Source organism: Cyprinodon variegatus, unplaced genomic scaffold (genome assembly GCF_000732505.1).
Source record: "Cyprinodon variegatus isolate N-32 unplaced genomic scaffold, C_variegatus-1.0 Scaffold697, whole genome shotgun sequence".
Taxonomy (NCBI): Eukaryota; Metazoa; Chordata; class Actinopteri; order Cyprinodontiformes; family Cyprinodontidae; genus Cyprinodon; species Cyprinodon variegatus.
In genome coordinates this window covers 42,087-65,677 of record NW_015151150.1, presented here as the reverse complement: position 1 = coordinate 65,677, position 23,591 = coordinate 42,087, and the positions used below count along the sequence as shown (strand labels likewise).

The 23,591-nt window shown below is 37.3% G+C and overlaps 1 protein-coding gene across 1 annotated transcript in view; it reads left to right on the top strand.

Annotated features, from left to right (window-relative positions):
* The window catches only part of LOC107097448 (voltage-dependent T-type calcium channel subunit alpha-1G-like), a 274,678-nt gene that overhangs the window by 209,493 nt on the left and 41,594 nt on the right, over positions 1–23,591 (top strand). Inside the window, exons 11-13 of the mRNA XM_015394594.1 lie at positions 18,174–18,325; positions 18,820–19,005; positions 23,169–23,283. Of these exons, the coding sequence (XP_015250080.1) occupies positions 18,174–18,325; positions 18,820–19,005; positions 23,169–23,283 (453 nt within the window). The remainder of the gene's footprint in view (positions 1–18,173; positions 18,326–18,819; positions 19,006–23,168; positions 23,284–23,591) is intronic.

Below are 23,591 nucleotides of genomic sequence, written 5' to 3'. Positions count from 1 at the left end.
TTTTTAAGATGCATTTTAGGATGCATTTTTTGAGTCCAGTACTTTTTAAGGAGAGACTCATCTTAAACATGAAGGATAGTGGGCCCTGAGGACCAGGGTTAAGAACTCCTGGCTTAGACTGTATTATCGCTTTAGTATGCCATCAGGATTGGCAAAGGCTTTGTAACAAGCCGTTCATTTGAGTCAGCTGTGTTGGAGCAGGGATTCATCTAAAACCTGCAGGACAGTAGATCTTTAGGACCATGGTAGGACACCATAAGTGTAGAGGACAAGCCTTTAAAACAATGTCTGAAGGTGAACGTAGCTACAAGCCAATGTCCTTTTTTAACTCTTAAAAAAATGTTTTATCAATCATCCCATGGCTTTGGCTGTTACAGTCTATGTTCCCTGAACTGTGTTGTTTTTTTGTAAAGAACATGAAGAACCTTACTAAGTGCTTGTTCTAGAGTGGAGAACCACAATATGTTTAAGGCTGTAAGGTTGGGTTAAGATTTTGGCATGTCTGACCTGAAGTAAAGTTAGGTAAAATGATTGAAGCAAGTGAGAAAAGTGTTTGTTGTATTGTTTGCAAGTGTTGTTGTGCATCAGAATCCTGGAGAAAGGCCAGGTTTTCTAAGGTTACCTTCGGTTCTTGACCCAGTGCCCATAAACACTTCCAGATGGAAAGCACTCCAGGAGCAGGTTTTATAGCCTACTAGTCATCAACGTTCTTCCAACCCTTTTTTTCCCTGACTCTTTTTAAAGTTCCTCCTTCAGCTTTATTTTTTTCTGTTCTCTTCTCTTTCTGCTTTTTCCTTCTAATGCTTGTGCTTCTTCTATTCACATATTCATATCTTTTACTCCTTTTTTTTACCCCTTAAATCTTTTTAACATTTTTCATACGCTTGGTAATGACCTTTTTGTTAGATAGATTTACTAAAGCCATGGTGAATGATAAGAGAAACCATGAATGCCTTTCTGAAAATATATTATATTATCGAAAGAATGGAGCTTCACATCACATGATTCAAACATGGAGGTCAGACTCTGCGTTTCTTACCTGACAAACACAAACTCTACTGTAGCCTGCATAGCCATTTAGAAAAGTCTGTGCTTTTGTCATGCACAAGTATGTCAAGAAGACGGCTCATCATTGAAGGTGGATTCCAAAGTTTTGGCTGTTCTAAAAAGAAAGCTCCTATCTAATTTGCTTTGTATCTTCCTGTTTAGAACTGTACTTTCCTCACTGAGGTACAGTATAGCGACTTCAACTGGAAAGTTAGCTAAACTCTCCATCATTCATGAACATGAAAGATTTGTTCCGTCTTCACATTGAAACCAAATAAGATTAAATTATGTCACGAGTGTTAAACTAAAACAGAATCACCAATAAAAAAAAAAAAAAAAAATGGAATTACCTACACATGAAGTACCATTTACTGTGCTAATAAAGTTCAGTGCTTAGCTGACTGCTTATACCAGGCATGTCTGTAGTCTGTCCTTGAGGGCTGCTGTCCTGCAGGTTTTTTTAGGTTTTTATGCGTCTACAAAGCTGATTATGATAATTGGGGTTCAGCAAAAGCCTTTTTTTCAGCTATCAATGGAAATTGGCTGTGCTGAAGCAGGGAAACCTCTTAAACCTGCAGGACAGTGGTCCATGAGGACTGACTTTAGACATGCCTGGTTTATACAGGTACAGTGGCTAGGAAGGCACGTAACATCTAGTTACAAAAATATGCTAAGGTTAACGTAAATAAAGCTTAATACACATTATTTAAAGCTAAACTATTACCTGAAAGGCATAACAAGAATCAGTTCCTACTATCTCTATGTTTTACATAAAACCATGTAACCTGGATGTCCACATCACAGATATTTTTTTAAGAAAACTATTTATTTATCAATGTTTTGGTCAAAGTCTACACCAAAATACACAATTTGTACATTCTACTGATTCCACAGCTCCTGAAAAGGAATAAACTTCAGGTCATTTAATTTAAACTTATCCTAAAATGTATTTATGTCCTTTGTTGCTCGTTTGTGTGCATGACATTGATCCATCCCTTTCCAGAGGGGCTGCTAAAATATTTAAAGTGAAGCTTGACTGATCAACATCCAGTGGACATTCTCAGTCATCCAGGTCATGCACAAGCATTAAACAATTCAATCTAGTGAAGTTTTTTAGAAAATGTTCTCCTCTCATCTAAGAGGCTTCTTCAGCTCTAACTCATGGTGGGGAGCACTCAGATTAATATAATTCAATTAAGTTTTTTTCAGTAATTATGCAGATTTACTTTTCCTGGGAATGTGCACAGGTAGGCTTTACTATAACTTATTGAAGTTAAGAGCATGTGTTGGATTTAATGTTGGATGTTTGTAAAAGCCTAGGGTAGGAGAAAAAGTAGGGGAAATTTACAACAAAAATAAAAAAATGTTGTCTCATGAGGCCGAATAATTTCAAAAAAGTAAACCAATGAAACAGTCTGGACAAAAAGGATGTTACCCTTAATATTTTGATGCAAAACCATTGAACTAATCACTGCAATCAAGTGATTCCTTTAACTTTTAAATTAGACTCTCAGTAGGTGGTTTGACCCATTCCTTTCCATTAAGCATGTTTCCTTCTTCCAAAGATGCTCGATAGGATTTAGGTCAAGGCTCATTTATTAATATTGAAATTATTAAAGCTACAGTGTGTAATTTTTAGCGACATCTAGCGTTCAGACTGCAGACTGCAGCAACATGAACATCTCCCCCCCACCGCATCTCCCCCCCAACAGTACGGCGAGCGTTACGGGACAAAATGTCTTCCACGACGTCCGCATCACCTACCTTCTCAAGTGATGAGGTTTGTTCACATAGATAATTTTAATACTGCCATCTATTGTTCAGTACCGTCTCAGTTCATCTCTCTCAACTTGCCGTAGTTACTTTCGAGCGTAATGGGCGATCTCGCAATCGCTAGTTTCTGCCGTAGCGAAAGATGTCTGCCTCCATGGCTGCGAGACCCGCTCCTATGTAATTATAAATAACGAATTCTAAGGCAACGCAAATATTAAGGTTAAGAGGCTGAGCTCGTAGATGATGATAAATAACATAGTTATGTATAATATATTACATTTCTGACTGTATATCCCTGTAATTATTACACACTGTAGCTTTAAAGCAGTTATAAGGAAAATACAGGTGTTTGCTCCTTGGGTTAAAAAGTACTGAATTGGGATACATTTCAGTGCAACTGAGTGAGTTTTGTTTCTCGTTTGAAAAGGTTTGCATTTCTGCTGCACTTATCAATTTAATCCACTTCAGTTTATTTATATAGCGCCAATTCACAAAACCTGTTCTCTTAAGACACCTTTTAATTCAACTAGATCATACAATCAAATTGATTCAAAGTTTTCTCTCTAAGGAAAACTATAATATACTGTAGGAGTGACAAAGAATTAGGGGGGACATAAGATGGCTTTGATCCCTCCCACAGGATTGGCCAAGGAGGTCCCATTGGGGGTGTTAATGGTCGTTAGGGGGTTCTGATGGGTGGCTAACTCCCACATCATAGTGGTTTTGGTCATATGCCTCATTGTAGTGTATATCAGGTGAGGGCGGGTGGGAGGTGAATCTTCTGGGTATTGTTCCTAAAGGCTCTTTGTAAGTGGTTGAAAGGTTATGTCTAAGATCACCTCCTTTGTTGAGAGATGGTTTTTCCAGGTTAACAGAGATGGCTTGTTTAACCGCTCGCTCAAACCATCTTTCTTCCTTGAACAGAATATTCATATTGTTGCCTCAAATGAGTGTCCTTTAGCCTTCAGTTGTAGGTGAACAGCTTAGTCCTGTCCTGAGGAGCTGGCTCTCCTGTTTTGAGCCATGCGCCTGTGTAGCAGTTGCTCCAATTTACAGATCTGTGCCCTCTTCACTGCGCTGAATGGTATAAACCATGATGTCGGTCTTGTTTCTGGATGTCCTGTCTTTGGGTTGAACCAGTTTTTGTCCTAGTGTGTTGCCAGGTTTGAAGTGCACAGGGATCTGGTACTGGTTGAAAATCCTCCTGAGTTTTTCAGAGACACAATTGACATATGGAATGACGATGTTCAATGACGATCCAATAGGCACAAAAGTAAAAAAGCTTTAAATGTCTCTTAAACTTTTTCACAGTGAAGGAAAGCTAGAGTTTCTCTTTTTTTGTTTCTCTTTTTTTCTGAGTTTTTAAAGTTAGATTTGTATTTGCTATGTCTGGAGCCTCTATATATTCATAAAATCTTAATGTACAAAGGACTGGAAAAAATACCTCAAATACCTGAATGGAGGAGTGCAAAGCCAGGGCTATACTGATAAGCTATTATTATTATTATTATTATTATATTGAATCTTATTGTTATAAGAATAATGAGTGTTTGGATGCTTGCATAGTGACTTCCTTTGTAGACTTCCAGACTGAGGTTACAACAGCTTATCTTGCCATAATCACTTATTCCTTTATTGTGTTATAAAGGTGTAGAAAGGTATTTGATCACAACAGATTTATGTCATCCGTCATCGGATCTTTTATGCAGAACTCTAAGTTAAGGTTTCATTCAGCAGAAAAGTAGAATGTGGAATTCTGGCTGTGTTTTCAGAAAAATTCATGAGGACAACAACACCCTTAGGCGTAATTTGTATGGAGATGAAGTTTATGACTGTGGTGCATATGAAATTTGAAACAAACTAGAAGCACTATTTATTTGTTAAGTGCAATAAATGTTCCAGCTAAGAGTAATTACTTGCTGCTTAATGGGGTTCTAATTTACAAATTATGGCATTGAAAGTGAATTCCAATACTCAGCTTTCTGTGTTCATATTTAAGCTAGGTTGTGTATTGAAATACACACCTCAGACATTTTATCACCTCTTCAGGAGTCTTTGTCAGATCTGTTCGCTAAAACCAGAACATTTTGTTAAAGTGCTGACCTTTTTAAGCAACATATACAATTATATTCATGTTTTCTTTAGGATTTAAATTTTCTTCCTTGATTTGGACTGAAAAACATGTGACACTTTAGGCTGTAACCACTGAGCTCTTTATAATCACCATCAGTAATGAGTGTTGTAAGCTCACTGGGCTTGGCAGGCTGAACCAGTCTGCCAAGGAACCAAACAGGGACACGGATGTATGACGGTCAGCAGATTGAACTCTCTTCTCGTAAGTGTGTGGACAGATACAGTACATCAAGACACCTGTCATTCAGTACAGTATTTACATCAGTGGGTTTAGTAGCTTTGAGCAGCTCCAGTACCCTGCTCAGATGACACAGACTTTATAGCCACCCTCTTTTCTTATTAGTTCTTTCAATCTTAAACCTGCACACGTACAAAGTGGTGCTTATACTGTCCTCTGCAAGGATGGGTTGTACTAGCAAGGAGAGGGAGTCTGTTTTTTGTCTCTCCGAGCTGTTTAAGAGCATTACCACTTATGGTGGAGCTGATGGAAGGCTTGCCTCTGCCAAATAATGGGACGCGGTGTAGTCTATTTGCTTAGAAAGGCTTACCTCTTTCTTCTATATCAGAAAGGCTGTTTCATCTTGTCTTTATAGCCACTTTGACCCTTCTGTCCTTCCCTCCACACCCCCAAGGAGCAGTGCTGAGGTAAAAAACATATTGAGAAAAAAAAATTCATACAAAGAGTGGATAAACGTGTCTAAAATGCATAGTTTTTAAAATTGCTGCTGGTTTTTTTAATGGAAGCTTTTTAGCACTGACATCAATATCGATCAGACATAAACTCAAAAAGATCCAAAGGCACTTCGGATAACTTGGTTTACATTTCCCACTGGCTGCTTTTCCATTTATATTAACCTTGAAAGCAAATCGCTTAAAAGTGAGAGCATATGTGTTTGTCTTTAAATGTATAAGTGTGAAGTTATACTGAAGGGAGGTGGCTTTTGAACACTTTCACAAGGACAAGGGTAGCCCTTAAGAACTTCAAGGCTAAACAGTTGAAGTGTAAATGGAACACATTGCTTTTAAACAACAAAGGCAGTTTGCAATGTGTGGGTGGTAAATGCCAAAACGATGTGTTTTCAACAAATGTAGAGTTGCTAAAAATAAAAGAGATTGCTTAATTTTCAGTTGTTCAGTTGGAACAGACGTTAATTTTAAATTTAAATACGAAGTTTATTAGGCTCTGTATTTGCTACGGTGCTCCCTGATTTTAATGCTGCAGATAAAAACTTATGTTTGATCAAATTCCCTTCAGAGCATGTGAACGGAGAGGAGCAGAGCACAATTCCGATTTCACGCTCAGAAGGATGTTCGCTCCGCCGCCCAAAGTTGCACCAGGAAGGTCCACTCAAAATCCGCTCCGCGCTCACCTTAATTTTACTGCCGCTCCGGCGAAATTGCTCCACAATCGCTCAAATTATCAGGAGAAGGCATTTTCTGACGTCTTTCCTTCATGTAATTATGCCAGGGCCCTGGGACACATGGCACTTTATTTAATGATGTGACCGATAGGTGTGTATTGTCCTATTTAACTGGTTATTAAATTATCGCACTGTATCCCAGCTGTGGATGTAACACTTAGATCCATTCATGTTTCCCGCATTTTCTATTTAATTATTAATTTATTCTACTAGACTACATTAAAAAGGTCACTTCACATTCCATTGCAAATGAGATAATAGCGTATAATGCATGTATGTGATCCATGTTGCGACAAGCTACTATAAACGGTCCGGTCGTCTGTCTCCACTGCAATCATCACTGACATTGGTGTTGGATGATCTGTTAAGTTTAAGTCTTATTTCTACTGTTGCCTGAGATTCATTAAGGTTGTTATTGGCTAATTACTTCAATGTTTGAGTTGCATTCATGATGTTCAGGGGCAATAGCACACCTGTGTAGTATATATGCATTAATTGCATAAAATAACATTTGAGTGATCCATCAGCCTTTGCTTATTGAAACACAGATGGAAAAACATATAAGATTTAAAAATATATATATATGGATTTAGCCTTTTACTTTTTTACCATCTGGTGTAAAGTTACAGAAAAACATTAACGTCTCATATCAATGAACTTCAGTCAATAAACCATTTCATAAACAAATGTTATTTTATGTTGAAGCAAATATGACACTTTATACTATTCAGTTTTGCGGCACGTGTCTGTTCTCCTGTCTTAAATTCAGTTTTTTCCTCTTTCTGTCCTCTGTTGGAGTGTTCACCACATATATAAGCCACCAAACACCAATACACAGTCACCATCACTCAGACAGGTCATCTATGTGCACCTTTACTCGTAAACAATCACTTTTCATTCCAAGTCGGTACAGGAAATAACCTCCTCATGCTGCTAGACAGACTGTCTACGTCAGAAGCTGTTAAAGCAAGGCACATCTTTTTTGTTTCACCTCGATATGTCACCAGGGAAACGTTGACTTGTTGCTTATTTAGCTTGGAAAATAGTCCAGGCTGGAACATTGTAAGATTGAATATTAGTTCTCATGGAAACAAAGGGGATTGTGAATACCTTAACCCAAAATCAGAAAGGTTTCCAAGTAATATATAAATTGATAGATTATGGTATTGGGTGTCTAAACAGCTCTAACATTTTTAGAAATTTCTATGCATATTGACACACGCATGCATCTTACTTTTTAAATCAGGAGGGACATATGACAGACCCCTTTGGTCAGCATACAGCCTGAATCAGAGCCAATATTTGTTTTGAATTTGATCTCACTCTGCTGATGTAAAGTTCAAGTCCTAAGATACTGGCTGCCCTTCAAGGCAGAGCTGAGAAAATATACTTTCTTAGTTCAATAATACTAAGATGTAGAAAAAACAAAACAAGTATTCCTAATCCTGGCTCGAAAAGTGAGTTGTTTTCCAGCCCTTAAGGCTGTGAAATCAAAAAGAGAGAATCAATCATGTGATCAAAGAATGGATTCTATTATTTGCTGGTTCAATGAGATGTCAAATTGCATGTACTTGAATGGACAAAGTTATTTTTTACCGCTTTTGAGGTCAAGCCACCATCACTCACCCATTATTAATTCTTATTTGTGTCTTAGGCATGAGTTGTCTATACAACATAAACAAAAAAAAAACATAGTCTATGTGAAAATTAAACATAATCACTCTTCCAGAGATTGGTTCTGTTTAATTTTCGAACTATGTACAAACTATGGGTCAGATCAGCCCCATATTTTATGATGTACCCTCCAAAAAGGGATACAAATAACAAGCATTGACCTTTTAAAATCGTTCCATATTGCATGTAACTTGTATTGAAACAATTACATGAATATAATCGTTTATACATTTTGAAGAATCTTCTTTTGGAATGTCATGGTTTAATATGTATTATACAGATTCTGAACTTTAAGCACTTTGACCTAAATCATAAAAAACTAAAAAAATGACCTCCATACTTTACTAATTGTCATCTGAGCAACAAAAAGCACATCAATTTGTTCATTTTAGGTTTTTGTTTGTAGGAGTTTTGTAGTTATTTTTTACTCTACATGTTTGGTTGAAGGAAATTCTTTGTAGCAAGTTTGCAGCTGCATAATACAAAGTTAGAACGAAATGTATCATTTTCAGCTTTAACAGGTGCGTCCTGAGAGGAAAGCAATGCTTTGCTAACACTATTTTCATTGGGAGTGGGGAGCTGCTGAGCCTGAAAGAGGACATTATTGGACGTTTGAAGGAATATTTTGAGGATCTCATGCTTACTTGCCTTCTGTGGTGGAAAAAAAGCGGGGGTACTAGGGGCTCGATTAGTTTTTCACTTAGGCTCAAGTCACTGAGGTGGTCAAAAAAACTCCACAGTGGCAAGACTTCAGGGCTGCAAGTGGGCCGTACTTTAGAGCTCTGGATGTTGTCAGGCTGTCTTTGGCTGACACGCCTCTTCAACATCACATAGTGATCCTGGACAGTGCCCCTGGATTGACAGACTGGGGTGATGGTTCTCCTGCATAAGAACGACTGGGACTGGCGGGTGTGTTCCTATATCACACTCTTCACCTTCCCCAGTAAGGTCTATGGCAGGATGCTGGAGAGGAAAGTCTAGCTGATGGTCAAACCTTGTGTTAAGGAGGAGCAGTGTGGTTTTCTTCATGGCAGTGGAACAATAGACCAGCTCTACACCCTCTACAAGGGGCTCGAGGGTTCATGGGAGTTTGCTTAACCAGTCCATATGTGCTTTGTGGGCCTGGAGAATGTATTTGACCAGGTCCCTCGTCGTGCTCTCTGGGGGGTTCTTCAGGATTATGGATCAGGGGTCCTTTACTAAGGGGCCACCCGGTCTCTGTACAGGTTTGCATTGCTGGCATTAAGTCAGACATGTTGCTATGTGCATGCTGGACTCCAACATGGCTGCCCCCATCAGTTGTCCTGTTGATGCCCTTTATGGATAGAATTTCTAGATGCATTCAAAGACCGGAGGCACTCTGGTTTTGGGGCAGGCAAATCTTGTCCCTGCTTTTCGCGGATGATGTGGTTCTGCTGGCTCCCTTCTGCCAAGGGATGTAGCATGCATTGAGGTGGTTTAAAGCAAAGTGTGAAGCGGCCAAGATGAGAATTCCTCCACGTCCATCAATGGAAAAAGGTGGCCCTGCCTCTTCAGGTTGGAGGAAAGTCCCTACCTACCTCAAGGTCATAAAAGAGCCTGTTTAAGGAGCTCTTGAAGCTCTCTTGAATCAGATACTAATTTCAATTTTGGAATTGCCACATGGAACAGTTGTAAACGTTTTTCTCAGCTTTACAAGAATTTTGTACCCTATTTTATTCTTTTGGAAATAAGCCAAGGGGAACTTTTGCATGGTGAGAACAAGTTAATTTGTTTTCAAAAAGCCGTTAATATCTCATATAGTTAAACCTCTAGATACCAAGAAACCCATGAGATTTTATTTATTAACGGGTACTAGCTGCATATTTGTAATACTGAACACTCAAGATCAAGGTTTCATTTTTCCTTCTTATCTGTTATCTTACTAAATACATCTCACAATATACCCTTATTTATTTATTGCATGGGCCATTCCTTTCTTGCCAGTTTTGTTTTAAGTCATTTGTCAACTTCTTATGGTAAAGGTTGAAATTATATGACCTGATTAATAAATCTACCTGCATTAAGTTTTTATATGATTTAATGACAATACATATTGCTACACATATGCAGCTAGAACTTAGAAAAGATGTTTAACTCCTTTATAAACTGCTTTTCATAGAATATTTCAAAACTTATTCATACATGTTTTAGTGTTATTTGTTTGTTTTGTTCATCTGACTGGTCTGGGTTTACTTCTCTACTGTCATGTTCCCTTATGTTCAAAGCATGCATAAATTCAAACCTATGTAGTAATGCAGTAATGTACTATTGGTATACTTTGCTAGCCTTTACTTTATAGCTGTGAAAAACATCCATTTTCAATGGTCATCCCGTTTCCCCTCCGTAAAGGCCTTAATGATTAAAGATGAGGTTGCTCATTGGCTTCATCTTTTTTTTTGTGAATTCAGTGCAAATAAATTTGTTATTGATTTCAAAATTGTCATTTAACTTCCTGTATGCTCCCTCAAGTAGCATTAAGTAATATTATAGAAAACTACCTTATAAAATAGTACATGTGGGTCCATTTAGTGCCTTACAAAACCAGCACTCTAAACGAAATACAGATGAGCAAACATGGAGATTCAGAGTCTGCACAGTAGTACTGTTCCAGATCCCGATTAGATTAGATTGCATCAGATTTGGTGACATTACATTAGTGCTAACCAGATTACTCTATTCCTCATCCAGCACACTTTACCTCCTAATGCTCTTTGTGCCTCATTAGCCAGGAAACAGCCACCAAAGGAAGTAATTAGAAGATCTTCAGCATCTTCATCCCTCATGGAATCACACAGTGGATATATTAATCTCCCTCTAGGTAGTACAAGCACCTCGCTGGCCTTTTGTCAATATCAACATTTGTTGTAAGTGATGAAACAGCGGCTGCAAACTTTTCTGTTTTATTTGACTTCTGTGTCTAATGCGTGCATCTCTAGTGTGAGAAAAGATTGGTTGAGGAATGTCAAATATACAGGCTGGAGCAACAGTGGGGAAAAAATAATGATCTGAAGCTCAGTGTCAAGGCCAGATGTCTGCAGTCCAAGTCTCACCTCATAAATAGCTTACCTCGGGTTCTGGCTCATCAACCACGTCCATTATACAGCTGGATGTGTGAGAGTGAAGGCTCTTTAGTCGTACAGTATGTGCTTACTTTGTGGCCCTGTTTGTTCTTATCAGGGATTGTATGTGGGCTTGTGTTTCTGTGTGTGTGCGGACAAATCTGTATGTTAGGGCAATCGTTGTAGAGAACATACAGACATCAAAGCAGCTGTGCATTCATTTACCATTTTAACCTTCCTTAATGACGCAACTCACGTCCGTGCACAGATGAAGGATTTGCGGGCGGCCTCATCGCTGCACTCATCATGAAATGAATGGCCACAATAAAGCAGCGGGTTGAAACAAAGGGGTTCATCTGTGTCTGTGAACTCACACACAGACAATGGCAAAGAGGTGGGATGAAACAGAGAAGACCTTGTTGTTCACAGACAGGAGCTGTGGGCAAATTATTCCCTTTTTGTTTCACATTGTGGGTCTCTTATCTGTCTGTCTTCCTTTAAAACAAAGCAGATATGTTTGATGCTGCTTCTACATACAGTTTTTTTTCTAAAGTGTTTACCTCCTTTGAAATTGTTCACAAAACAGCCATAAACTTCAGGGTATTGTATAAGGATTTTATCTTGCACCATTTTGATCTAAACCATTCAACCATAGCTGTGGCTGTGTGTGCGTTGTCATCCAGCTGGAAAAAAAACTTTCTGTCTTAGTCTACAGATTATGTTCCGGCTTTTTGATTCATCCATATTCTTACTAGCTTAACAGCCTGACAGTCTCTCTTCTATGGAACAAATTCCTACATCATGATGCCACCACTATGTTTTACTGAGGGATAGTTAGTTCATAGTAATTTGGAGTCAATTTTCTTCCAGAATCTGCCATTTTATGTTGGATTAAATATTTAGTTATTACAAAGTCATAATTCTGGCAAAGGTGCATGTGTCTAAAAAATACTGATATGAGCAGGTATATCTAAAACTCATGCAACATTCTGAACGTTGTTGCATATTCAAAACCATGAGCTTCTTAATATGTCACACGCATGAGTTCATCCTTCTTCTCTGTGTTCACAGCTTGCTTTTTATGTGCGTAAAGATTCTTTTCTGCTGGTATAAACCTATTTATGTGTGTTCATGTCAACTATTGTCATTTAAGGGTGGTGTCACTTCCAGAAGCACAATCCATACCAGCTTTTAGCATGCAGTACCAAATATAGATGCGGGTCGCCCTCGATTTTATTTAGTAAAAAAGACCTAAATTACTAAATTTAAAATTTCCCTCCCCAAAAACAGTAAGCGTACTAAAACATAATGTGTTAAAGGTTAATAAAGTATTTCCTGAGATAATAAATGCCTTATAATTCTTTCTGCTTTATCACTCGTCTGTGCAAGTCTAGTACTACTACTCCTCTAGTCCACTACTTCCTGGAATTACCTCTTTCGGCTTTGGATTTAAATGGAAATCGAGTCTTCTTGAGTTTTATGTTTACCTTTCGTGTTAACATTATGGTATATTATGTATATTCTAAAGGAAGAAACAACTAAAATGCAGATATTATTGTTTAATCATAATTTGCCAGACTGCTCCGAACATGTCCGATGATGTCGTCAGACAAGCAGTTTGTAAGAGAAAATGTAAAAAGCATCAAATTTGTCTCAGAAAGGTCATAAAACATTTTTTAAAGATGTGTATTAGCATTCTTTATTGAGTTAAGGATAGAAATAAGTAATTTCTGTACCATAATTACATTATTTATGGAAACCCGGATGTATATCTGCTTGGACATGCACATGTGAGCTGATTATACGGATTGTGCTTCCGGGACGGCCCAGGTAGTGACAGGTGGAAGCAACTGGAAAGAGTGAACTACATGTGATTGGCTACTTTACAAAAAATACCGGCTTTTGGGAAAGTACTGTTTTCTTCCTAGTCACAGCTAGTAATGTTAGCAAGGCGTCTTCAGGTAACTGTTCTCTTCAGGATTAGAAAATGTAAAAAGCATCAACATTTCCTCAGAAAAGTCATCACATATTTTTTTTAAAGATGTGTATCAGCATTCTTTAGTGAGTTAAAGAGAGAAATAGGTAATTTTACTACAATAATTACATTATTGAAACCCTGATGTATATCTAGTTGAGCATGCGCAAATGAGCTGATGGAAAGGATCGTGGTTTCGGGACGGATCAGGTAGTAACAGTAATCATCCATGGTCACTAGATGAGCAGACATATTTCGCAATGCTTTACGCAAAGAGCTCTCCCCAAAAAGCATTATAGGACTTGGTACAGTGGCTCGCTGTCGTGCGACAATGTGCACTAATAACAAAGATGGTGCAGGCACCGTGCAGTGGTGGCGATGTTACTGAGTAAACTGACTTCACTATAATGTCGTATATATATGCACCGCTTTATGTAGTGATTGAGGGATGTAGGGGTTAGGGCGGATGTTTGGATACAGCCTTGTTTGTTCCTTAATGTTCCTCAACCCGATTTTCAAACCTCAACTCAACAGCTGCATTATAAAATACAGACAGGCTTTGGAGGTTGACGGATTGTACAAAATTTTTAATTTAGAGAAATACAGGGAGAGGTTTACAAAAAAAGCCTCCATATATTGGAAGTTTTTAATCACTAAATCTAAAAATCCCTGTATAATTGTCTTTCTAACTGAATTTTTGATTCCTTATTTTATGGAATCAAATATTAAAATTCCTTTAAAATGCAATGTGGTTTTAAGGTGGAAGGGGTATAAATGCATTTGCCGTGAATTGCATTTATTGAGTGAATTTATTTCCAACAAGAATATGGGGTTATGATAATAAAATGATAAAGCACAGAACCCATATTGAAACTGCTAAATTATTCTTTCACTGCTCACATGGATTAGCAAAGTCTGTTGTTGCAGTTACAGTTTTGTAGGTAGACAGGAGCAGGCGAGATGACTTTATCAAGGGATCCTAAAATTCATTTTTAATGATACAGACTTTCAGTCGTGGATCCTAGCAAGCTTTTGGTTTTAATTTTCTTTTTTTTCCTTTGGGCCCAATTACATATTCAGCTCCTGTAGAAAGTATGACTTAATACCAAGCAACAACCACTGCTTTGTTGTTCACACTCAGATTAACTGCTAAGATCCTCCTTTTGAAACAGTTTGTGGATGTTGGTCATTTATGACAAGTTTGGTTACAATAAAAATGTCCTTCACTAATGGCCTTCATGTAAAGTTTGACTGGAAAATTCAGTTTGAAAACTATTCCAAACAAGCCGTTAGGGAATCATTAGTTGGTTAACATGAACATTTATATACAACTGCAGAATCTTGAGTTCATCAGTGCCAGCTGTACTTCACACTCGGCTATACCGAGAGAGGGCTGCTGCAGACGTTAGTCCTGGCTGCAGTTGGCGTCGGAGGTGTGCTGGTTGCCCCTGTCCTCTCAACATGGGAACTTCTTTTAAATTACCCACTAAATCAGTAAATGGGCCATTTAGTGAGGTTAAAAGTAATATGTTCTCGCCTCAAATGATCTTAAAAAGTACTTTAGTAGAACAACGGCAACAGAAATTGAACTTTTAACTTAATATTCTGAGCTCTGTAAGCGCTCCACTGGAAGCTGCTGCTGCCGCAGTGCATGCTGGGTCAGCTGTCAGTCTGGAGAACGGACAAGTCTGCTCTGATGCATCCATGGTAAATAGGGAGGGGCGAGAACAACATCCGGTGACCTTTTCGGTCTTCTGTTCTTATGATTTGGAAAGTCCTAGGGCTTAGGCTGATGATGTTTCACAAGCATGAGCACATGAGAACGCACAAGTACAGTACACATATTGAGAAACGGCCTGATTCTCTGTAGAGTAGCTTCTTCGTTCAACTGGCTGACTGGTAGCTCATGGTTTCCCAGTGAACTGGGGATGACGAAATACTTTCTGAACCTAATGATTTATCTACCTATTAAATCATTTGGTTTTGGGTTATTTTAAGTCACATTGTAAGAATATTGGCGTCTCTTAACTTGTAGTTTTCTTAAACGTTTCAAATCACGATAAAACACTGATATATATTTTAGATGAGAAAACTTGGATTGTGTTTTAGAATATATTCCCACACATGCTTTCATTTGTTGAAGTGACATTTCTTGACAATTGCATTAAAGAAAAAAATTATTTAAATAAAAAAAAAATGAGTTCACCAGAGCATTGACCTGAAAGCCCCGGGATCATCCGTTGTGTCTGAAACCAGCAGGTCGGCTTTTATCGTATTCAGATTGCAACATCTTTGGCCTTTTGAGGTTCTTTGTGTTTTTGATCGTCTCTGGTCGATTCTACAAATATTCCACATAGGTTATGTGGGTTTTCTATTGTTGTTTAAGCAGTTTCAGAAAAGTTTAGTCACACAAAAATGTCTGAATACAATGATCACAATTGATTTGAATTTTATATAAACAAGTGTTAATAAATTGGCTTGAAGTGTTTAAGAGTCTGAATACAAATTAAAACTCAGTTTCCAACTTAATTTCTTTGGTAACTTGTTTCATGTCCACTCAAATATATAGTTTGGATAGTAACCTATGTATTCAAAAGGATTAGAGTGGATGCTTAATTTTTCATCCACTGTGAAGGCAGGTATACAGTACTGTAACTTTATCATAAGTTTCAACCTTGTTGTTGAAGAGGATAGATCATGCTCAAAATATGCATTAATTATGAACTTGATGTAATTTCCCAATATGCTGATTGGTTTAATAAAAAGTAGGCGTTAGATTTGGACTGACGAGTCATCTGCACATCCAACTAGTTTCTCGGCTTTCTCATAAAGGACTTTTTTGGTCTTCCTTTAATTTTTGTTCTTTTAGAGAATGGCCATTATGGGTGAAACAGGAACCCCAATGCACATGGGGGTTTTTGTTGATCAAGTCATTAAAAAGACTGTTTTTCAATTTCTAATAGGCTTTAAAACTGAAATTGATTCATTGTGACTCTAAATTAGCCATAGAAAAAATATTTATTACACTGTTGGCCAGATTAAAACAATAAGGAGGTACCTTCTGAAGTGCTTTATAAATATTATAGTCTAATTTTAATTTGGTGGGAATAAACCCCTGAGAATATAATTCAACCAGACTGGAATTTTATTTTTGCTGAATTAAAGTAAATAATTTCTAAAATCAGCAATGCCAGTATCTCATCATCACCAACTGACTCTGCTGCTTATGTGATTTAAATAAAGATTGTGTCTCAATGTTTGAAAGGGAGCTGTTATTCAGCTCTAGATGCTAATCTCCATATTTCTCCTTCTGTCTGTGTGAAAATGCAAGTGTTGAGTAATCCCCACCACACACAGTCATGTTGTGTTGTGATTAGTGGCAGCCCACCAGGCTGGATTCAATGACATGCTCAGTGCTTACATTACATTACATTACTTGTTAAAAATGGGTATCATTTCTGCAGGGACAGCGGATCTATTCATAGAAACACATCCAGTACTTTGTAGATAGATCTCATTACTAGTAACAGCAAGCACATTTTTGATTCGAGGCATGTGGACCTGGATCAGAGTCCTGGGCACCTTCTATCCTCCGTGTCATGTCATGTGAAGTGTGTGTGTGTTATGCTGCTTGATAAAAGTTGTGTGAAATGTTTATTGCAGGGAGATAAAAGGCCCCATGAAGCCTGTCTTCACTGTCCACAGACACATGATGACGTCCTTGTGTCTTTTTTCTCCTCACTGATAATCTCCCCATAGAAGTCTGATTTCCATTGCTTGTCGTATTTGGATGTGCCGCTCCTTTTATCTCTGGGATCATGTTCTATCTTTCTGTCTGCTTATTCTCAGTGCCTGTTTGTCTCGCCGTGTTCAAATGCTCGCACACCCCAACCTGCCCACCAAACAAGACACATATACACACTCACATGCTGTCTGATGGAAATGTGAGGGGCATTTTGAATCTCTGATGAGCTTTGAGAATCATGGGCGCAGTGTTTGGTCTGTTTGCTGAGGGACAAAAGGTTGAGCGTGTTTATTTTATGCAGAGAAATATGCCCAGGTGGATTTATCATGTTTGAGAAGTATGCTGTCATTGGCATATTTCTATTTGCGTATTTGAAGCAGCAGGTGTTGATGTGTGGGTCATTTGACCAGGATATATAAGGAAAATTAGGAAATAAAAAATGCGATTAAGTTCCTTTCCAGGAATGTTCTTGCATATAAATGGAAATGAAAAAGAATGGACACATTTTTTGTTTCCAAAATGCATTATTATTATTTACAAACTGATTCATATCATGTTGCCTGTTTCTTTTCTTTATATGCTGTTTTTGATCCTCCTTAAAGTTTCTTTTGATCATTTTGTATTCATTTCAGTTTTCTTTATGTCCTTGGATTTGTCCTTTGTCTTACTTTTGACCTGTTTTTCTTTCTTTTGTATTCATTGCTTCCCTTTAATCCTTGCACTTTTATCACTGGGGGTGACAGTAGCGTAAGATGAAGAGAAGTTTGTCCTGCATCAAGCAGACTTAGCCAGATCGGGTTAAGGCTGGTTTGAACCTCGGCTCCATCTGGCGGAGGTGTTGAGTCCTTGGGAAAGACACTTCACCCCCATTGCCTACTGATGATGGTCAGAGGGCTCTGTGGCGCCTCTGTATTGCAGCCTTGCTTCTGTCAGTGTGCCCCAGGGCAGATGTGGCTGCAATTTAGCTTACCACCATCAGCATATAAATGAATAGGTGGAAGACTGAATATAGTATAACGCATTCGGGGTCCTTGGATTTGAAAAAGCACTTTAAAAGTGCAAGCACATTAACTGCTTACCATTTCCTTCCTTTCTGTCTCTGGTTTATGCAATACTCATATGTAGTCTGAAATAGGATTATTTGCCATATATTCACACTTTAAATAACTAATGTATGTTACATGTCCATTCTAAAATGTCTGAAAATGACGAAACACTTCTGTTCAACGATACTTTATTTTGACAATGTTTGTTATTCTCTTAATCTTTTTCATTTTCTGTCACCATGAATTAAACCCCTGATTGGTTTACCTCTGTCTTTGTAGCCGGTGGAGCTGACCAATGCCCTGGAGATCAGCAACATTGTCTTCACCAGCCTGTTTGCCCTGGAAATGATTCTCAACATTTTAGTCTATGGACCTTTTGGCTACATCAAAGATCCCTACAACATCTTTGATGGCATTATTGTGGTGATCAGGTAATTAACCAAAGTTTGTGATCGCTGATAAAAGATAAAGGTGTACTGAAGTTCCCCATGAAAAGAAAGAAAAAGGTCAGAAAATATAGATTCTGTTCTGTTTTCTTTAAGTCTAACAACAAGGGGCGGCGGACCCTTTCAAATGAATAAACTCTTTACTTTTACAAGTTTATTAAGAGCAGAAAGCTTCTAACATCAGTAGCCTTAACTGTTGGCTTGTTAGACCCAAAAATAACTAAAGGAATAAATAAATGCAGGTTTAATCACACAACAGTTTTTATATACTGTAGATGGCTGTTTTGTCAAAATGATTAATGAAATAGATTTTTATCAAAAGAAGAACATTATTTAGTAGCTTGATGAAAATAAGTATTCTCCTATGATTGAGAACTCCACCCAATAAACTTAAAATAAGTAAAATACAGATCTTACTAACAGAATAATAGATTTAATGACATATACAGAAATTAATTGTGTGTTTATTTGTGTTACAGTGTTTGGGAGATTGTGGCAAGGCAGGATGGTGGCCTCTCTGTGCTGAGAACGTTCCGACTAATGCGGGTCTTGAAGTTGGTCCGTTTCATGCCAGCTCTGCAGAGGCAGCTGGTGGTGCTGATGAAGACGATGGACAACGTGGCCACCTTCTGTATGCTGCTCATGCTCTTCATCTTCATCTTCAGGTAGTTGGAAGAGCTGTTATAAATCAGTGGAAATGAACAGAAGCAGCTAAAAGTCTCACTTGATGCTCTGATTTCATCTGTGGTTTTGACTTCATTTAAATAATGTAGCTGAACATTTTTTATTTTTTTTCAGAAGACACGAGTCACCCTTCAAAACCTCTGTTAATCCATCTACAATACATTTACCTACATGAAATAAAACTCACAACAAACCAATCGTAAACAATTGTTTTTTTTTAGGTTAAGTGAAAAAACTGAAAATAAAGTCAATAATTCAAGTAACTATCATTATTATCATTTTCAAGACAGTTTGGAGTGAGGCGTTGATGTGACAACATCATGACACCATCCAATATATTTTACAGATACAGGTCTGTAAACTAAGACGGTTTTGCTAATTGATTAATCTGTTGATTCCTTTTTTTGATTAATTAATAAATAATCGAATGCAACTTTATTTATAAAGCACTTTAAAATCTTTCAAGGACCAAAGTGCTGTACGGTTAAACAACATATCACCATTACACAGACTCAAAAAAAACATACAAGCATAAGTGAAAAAAATTTAAATCAGAACTATAAAATCTATAATAAAATAAAAGTAATTTAAAATAATGGATCACAGACTAAAATCAATATCTCACACAGTTTAGAAAACCAAGGCAATGAGATGAGTTTTCAGAGCGACTTAAAATTGGAGAAAGAAGTAGACAATTCAATTTACAATTGAAGGTCGTTCCACATTTTTGGAGCTGCCACAGAGAAAGCATGATCGCCCCTAAGCTTCCGTTTAGTTCTTGGCACCTCAAGAAGCAGCTGATTGGCTGACCTAGGTGAACGGGAGGGTGCATGAAGGTGCAGCCACTCAGAGAGATAAGATGGAGCAAGACCATGGAGAGACTTAAAAACAATTAAAAGAACTTTAAAATTAGATGGCAAAATTTTCTTTAAAGAAGATTTTACACAGAATTTAAACTAAGGGAAGCTAAAATTGCTAACAACTTCTGGAGAGAGTATATTAATGAACAAAAAAAAATTTTTCATCTTGAATACAAAATGTTTCCATATGCTTTTAGAACAACTGCTTTGAGTGGGTTGCTTTTTCAGCTAAAGGCATGTTTCTGAGTTTTAAGTCTTAATTGATCACTAAATCAGTGGATGATTCTTTCAATAACTGATTAATCACAATTAATCATTTTGAAAATGTCAGCCCAAAACTGATGCAACATAAACTCACAGTAGAAAAGTAAATGTTCCTTCCTGAGAAACTTTATGATCACAAACATCAACGACTGTTCCTTCCATTGCATATATATTCCATAAAGGTGAATAATGAGATATCTTGTATAAAGTAAAAGAATTTAATCAAACCTTTGTTTGCATTTACAGGAAACATTCCTGTCAAAAATGCTTTTTTTTATTCTTAAAAATTAATTTCCTGTTCATTTTTTTTTTTTGTGCTCTGTTGATACAGCACAGTGCAAGTACTGTATGTTTTCTATTTGTGAGGTGAAGTACAAAATACTGGAAGATTAAACCTTGGTTTATTTATTTTCTATGCTTTAACAATTATCAAGTTTTCTGGCTCTAAAATGTGATGATGATTGCCTTTGATTAGTAAAAGGAAGAATTTAGCTGAAGGTTTTCAGAAACATTTAGTGCAGATTGCATGCCTGCGGCATGCTTCAGTGCACGTCTATTCTCAAATAAACACATAACCTTCCTGTATTCTCTGTATCTGCATACAAACAGGCCTTGATTTGAACAAACAGCAGCCAAGCTGACCCAGTAAAGGCCGACGCATTGATCCCTTGGCTCTAGTTGCATTTCACTGTCTGTTTTGTTTTTTTTTCACAGTAAAAGGCAGAGTGCAGAGCAGAGTATCTGGCCTGTCATAACAATAACACCCACAATTACTTGTCTGATGTAGCATGGCCTTTCTGTTTTCTGCAGCTTTGACTCTACATCTGTCTTTTTCAGCAGTCAATACACACATGCTGTACATGTAGTATACAGTATATTACTGTAAAGCTGCTACACCCAACCTTTTAGTATTTACAATAAATATGAAATACCTGTCAAAATTTTAAAGGCTATTATTTATTTTCAACATCTGGTGAAGTTCTAACCACAACATTAAAAGTATTTTTTTAGCGCTGTATTTGATTAACCAACCCAAACAAAAAAAATGTTGCATGAATGCAAAATGCTATGTGTGTAGGAAAACTGACACTAAACATCACCCTGAGCTCAGCATATCTAGATTCTGACATTTATGTTGGCATGCTTAATGCTTTGGGGAAGTTTATCCTGGACTGATTGATTGGGTAAAATTTGATGGGAAGATGCCTGAGCATGAATTCAGCATTTTCATAAAAGCTGAAACTGGGACGGAGGATAGTCTAACAACCAATCTAAACATTCAACCAAAGCTATAATAGAAGGCTTTAGTTTCAAATTCTACTTACACAATTGGACAAAATTGCTTGTTGCCCCTCGTTTCATAAAAGAAAAACCGACAATGGTAAATTTTTTAAAATTCTATCAAAATAGTCAAATTGAACACTGGTTTTCCTCCATGCTTTAGAATAATAATGGAAAAAATTACTCTTGAAACAGACTTGGAAAAAAATTATGATGCCCCTAGAAATGATAATAATAATGTTACCAAAGAGAAATGTTTAATCATGCTGTATTCACTAATTAGCATCGCAGGTGTCCACGATCTTGTTAGTAAATTTCTCCACTTTGAGATCAATAAAGTCAATCAATTAATCAATCAGTGGGCCTATATAGGGCCTATATATAGGATTGCATGTGGTCACTGGTGGCATGGTGTGTATCACACTGAACATGGATGAGAGGAACTGAGGAAAAGAGTTTTTTCAGGAGATCAGAAATACAATTATAGACAAGCATGTTAAAGAGAAGGCTTTAAGAGCATTTCCAAGCAGTTTGATGTTCCTGTGATTGCATTTTCAAAAACCTTTTTGTAATCAAAAATTGGAGATCAGATTTTCCATGTCAAGGGATGTTGGTTAGCCTACCTGGATGTGGTTTTAGGAGGACAATTCATGACAAAACAAAGAAACAGATAATGTAAAAAAAAAAAAAAGAGCCCAGAACAGCATCTGATTAGATTTAAGGTGAACCTTGTGCTCAAGAAACATCAGTGGCAGATTGCAACAACCGTTGTGGTATGTGCCAAAGTGGGCATGATGGGAGACAGCCAAGGAGAACACCATGTTGAAAAATAATGATTTAAAAAAAAAAAAAAAAAACAGGCTGGAATTTTCCAAGCTACATGTTGAAATACCACTAAACCTCTGTTATAATGTACCTGGACAGATGAGACAAAAAAATGAAATTTTCGCTAAGGCACATCAGCTCTATATTCACAAATAGAAAGATTTTTGGTATTCATTATATGTATAAGGTCAATTATTATTATTATTTTTTTATATATATATATAAATTTGTCACATTAACTCCTAATGAGATACATTAAATTATATATTTGACTGGAAATTAGCGTATTCAAAAGGGCTGTATGTATACAAAATGTAATGGAATGCATGATTTTTGAAGCCAATTTCATCCCCTTCTAATTATATTTTTGTTGGTTGGAGACATACATATTATACAGCATAGAAAGTATTTTTCACAAGATCTACCAAAACAAAATAAATTATCTACTGAACCAGTATAGCTTATCTTCCCAGTGCCTGTAAAAAGTCTGTGCCAGTCCAATATGCAGCATACAATGAATGTACGCCGTGTTGACAGTTACGCTGTCCATGGTGCTGAAATGCACTGGGCGCACCATTTCACTTCACCTTCCAACACTGAGTTCTGTCTCAGGGGATGCTTGGTGGATCCTCATTGTTGATGGAGGTGGGGGTCCATCAAAATGTATCTAAATTGAACTTTATTGGTGAAATTTATTGGAGGTTACAGAATTCAACGTCTTGTTGGGGTTGTGGACAAACTGCACATATAAGCATTTTGCATTGCATAACACCTAATCGAGGACGTAACATAAATATTTTCAATCAGTAATCCCTCTGTTTATTTTTCGTGTATCTAATAAACAGATCTGTTGTAAACATTTGTCCTTCCTTTTCCTGTTTGTGTTTCTCCCCTCTTCCCCACTCTTCTGCCAGTATACTGGGGATGCATCTGTTTGGCTGTAAGTTTTGCTCTGAGAAAGATGGAGTCACAATTCCGGACAGAAAAAATTTTGACTCCCTCCTTTGGGCCATAGTGACAGTGTTTCAGGTAAGACCTAACCCCCATTTTATTAGTATTTTGTTTCTAATGTCACTAGAGGATTTTCCCCTGATAGTTACCCACTGCTGTCTTATAATTTCTTGGAGTAGATCCCAATTTGTTCAGTTCTCTAGAGCCCATGCTTTTAATTCTTGAAAAAAATGTATTTGGGTTAATATACATTCTCATGGTTTGACACTCTCCTGCTACCATCTTAACCTTGAGAGACTCACACAGACAAAACATTTTTTGACATGAATGAAATAAGTTATTTGGCTCTCAGATCCCGGCAGACGACTTTGATGCCATGAAATGGC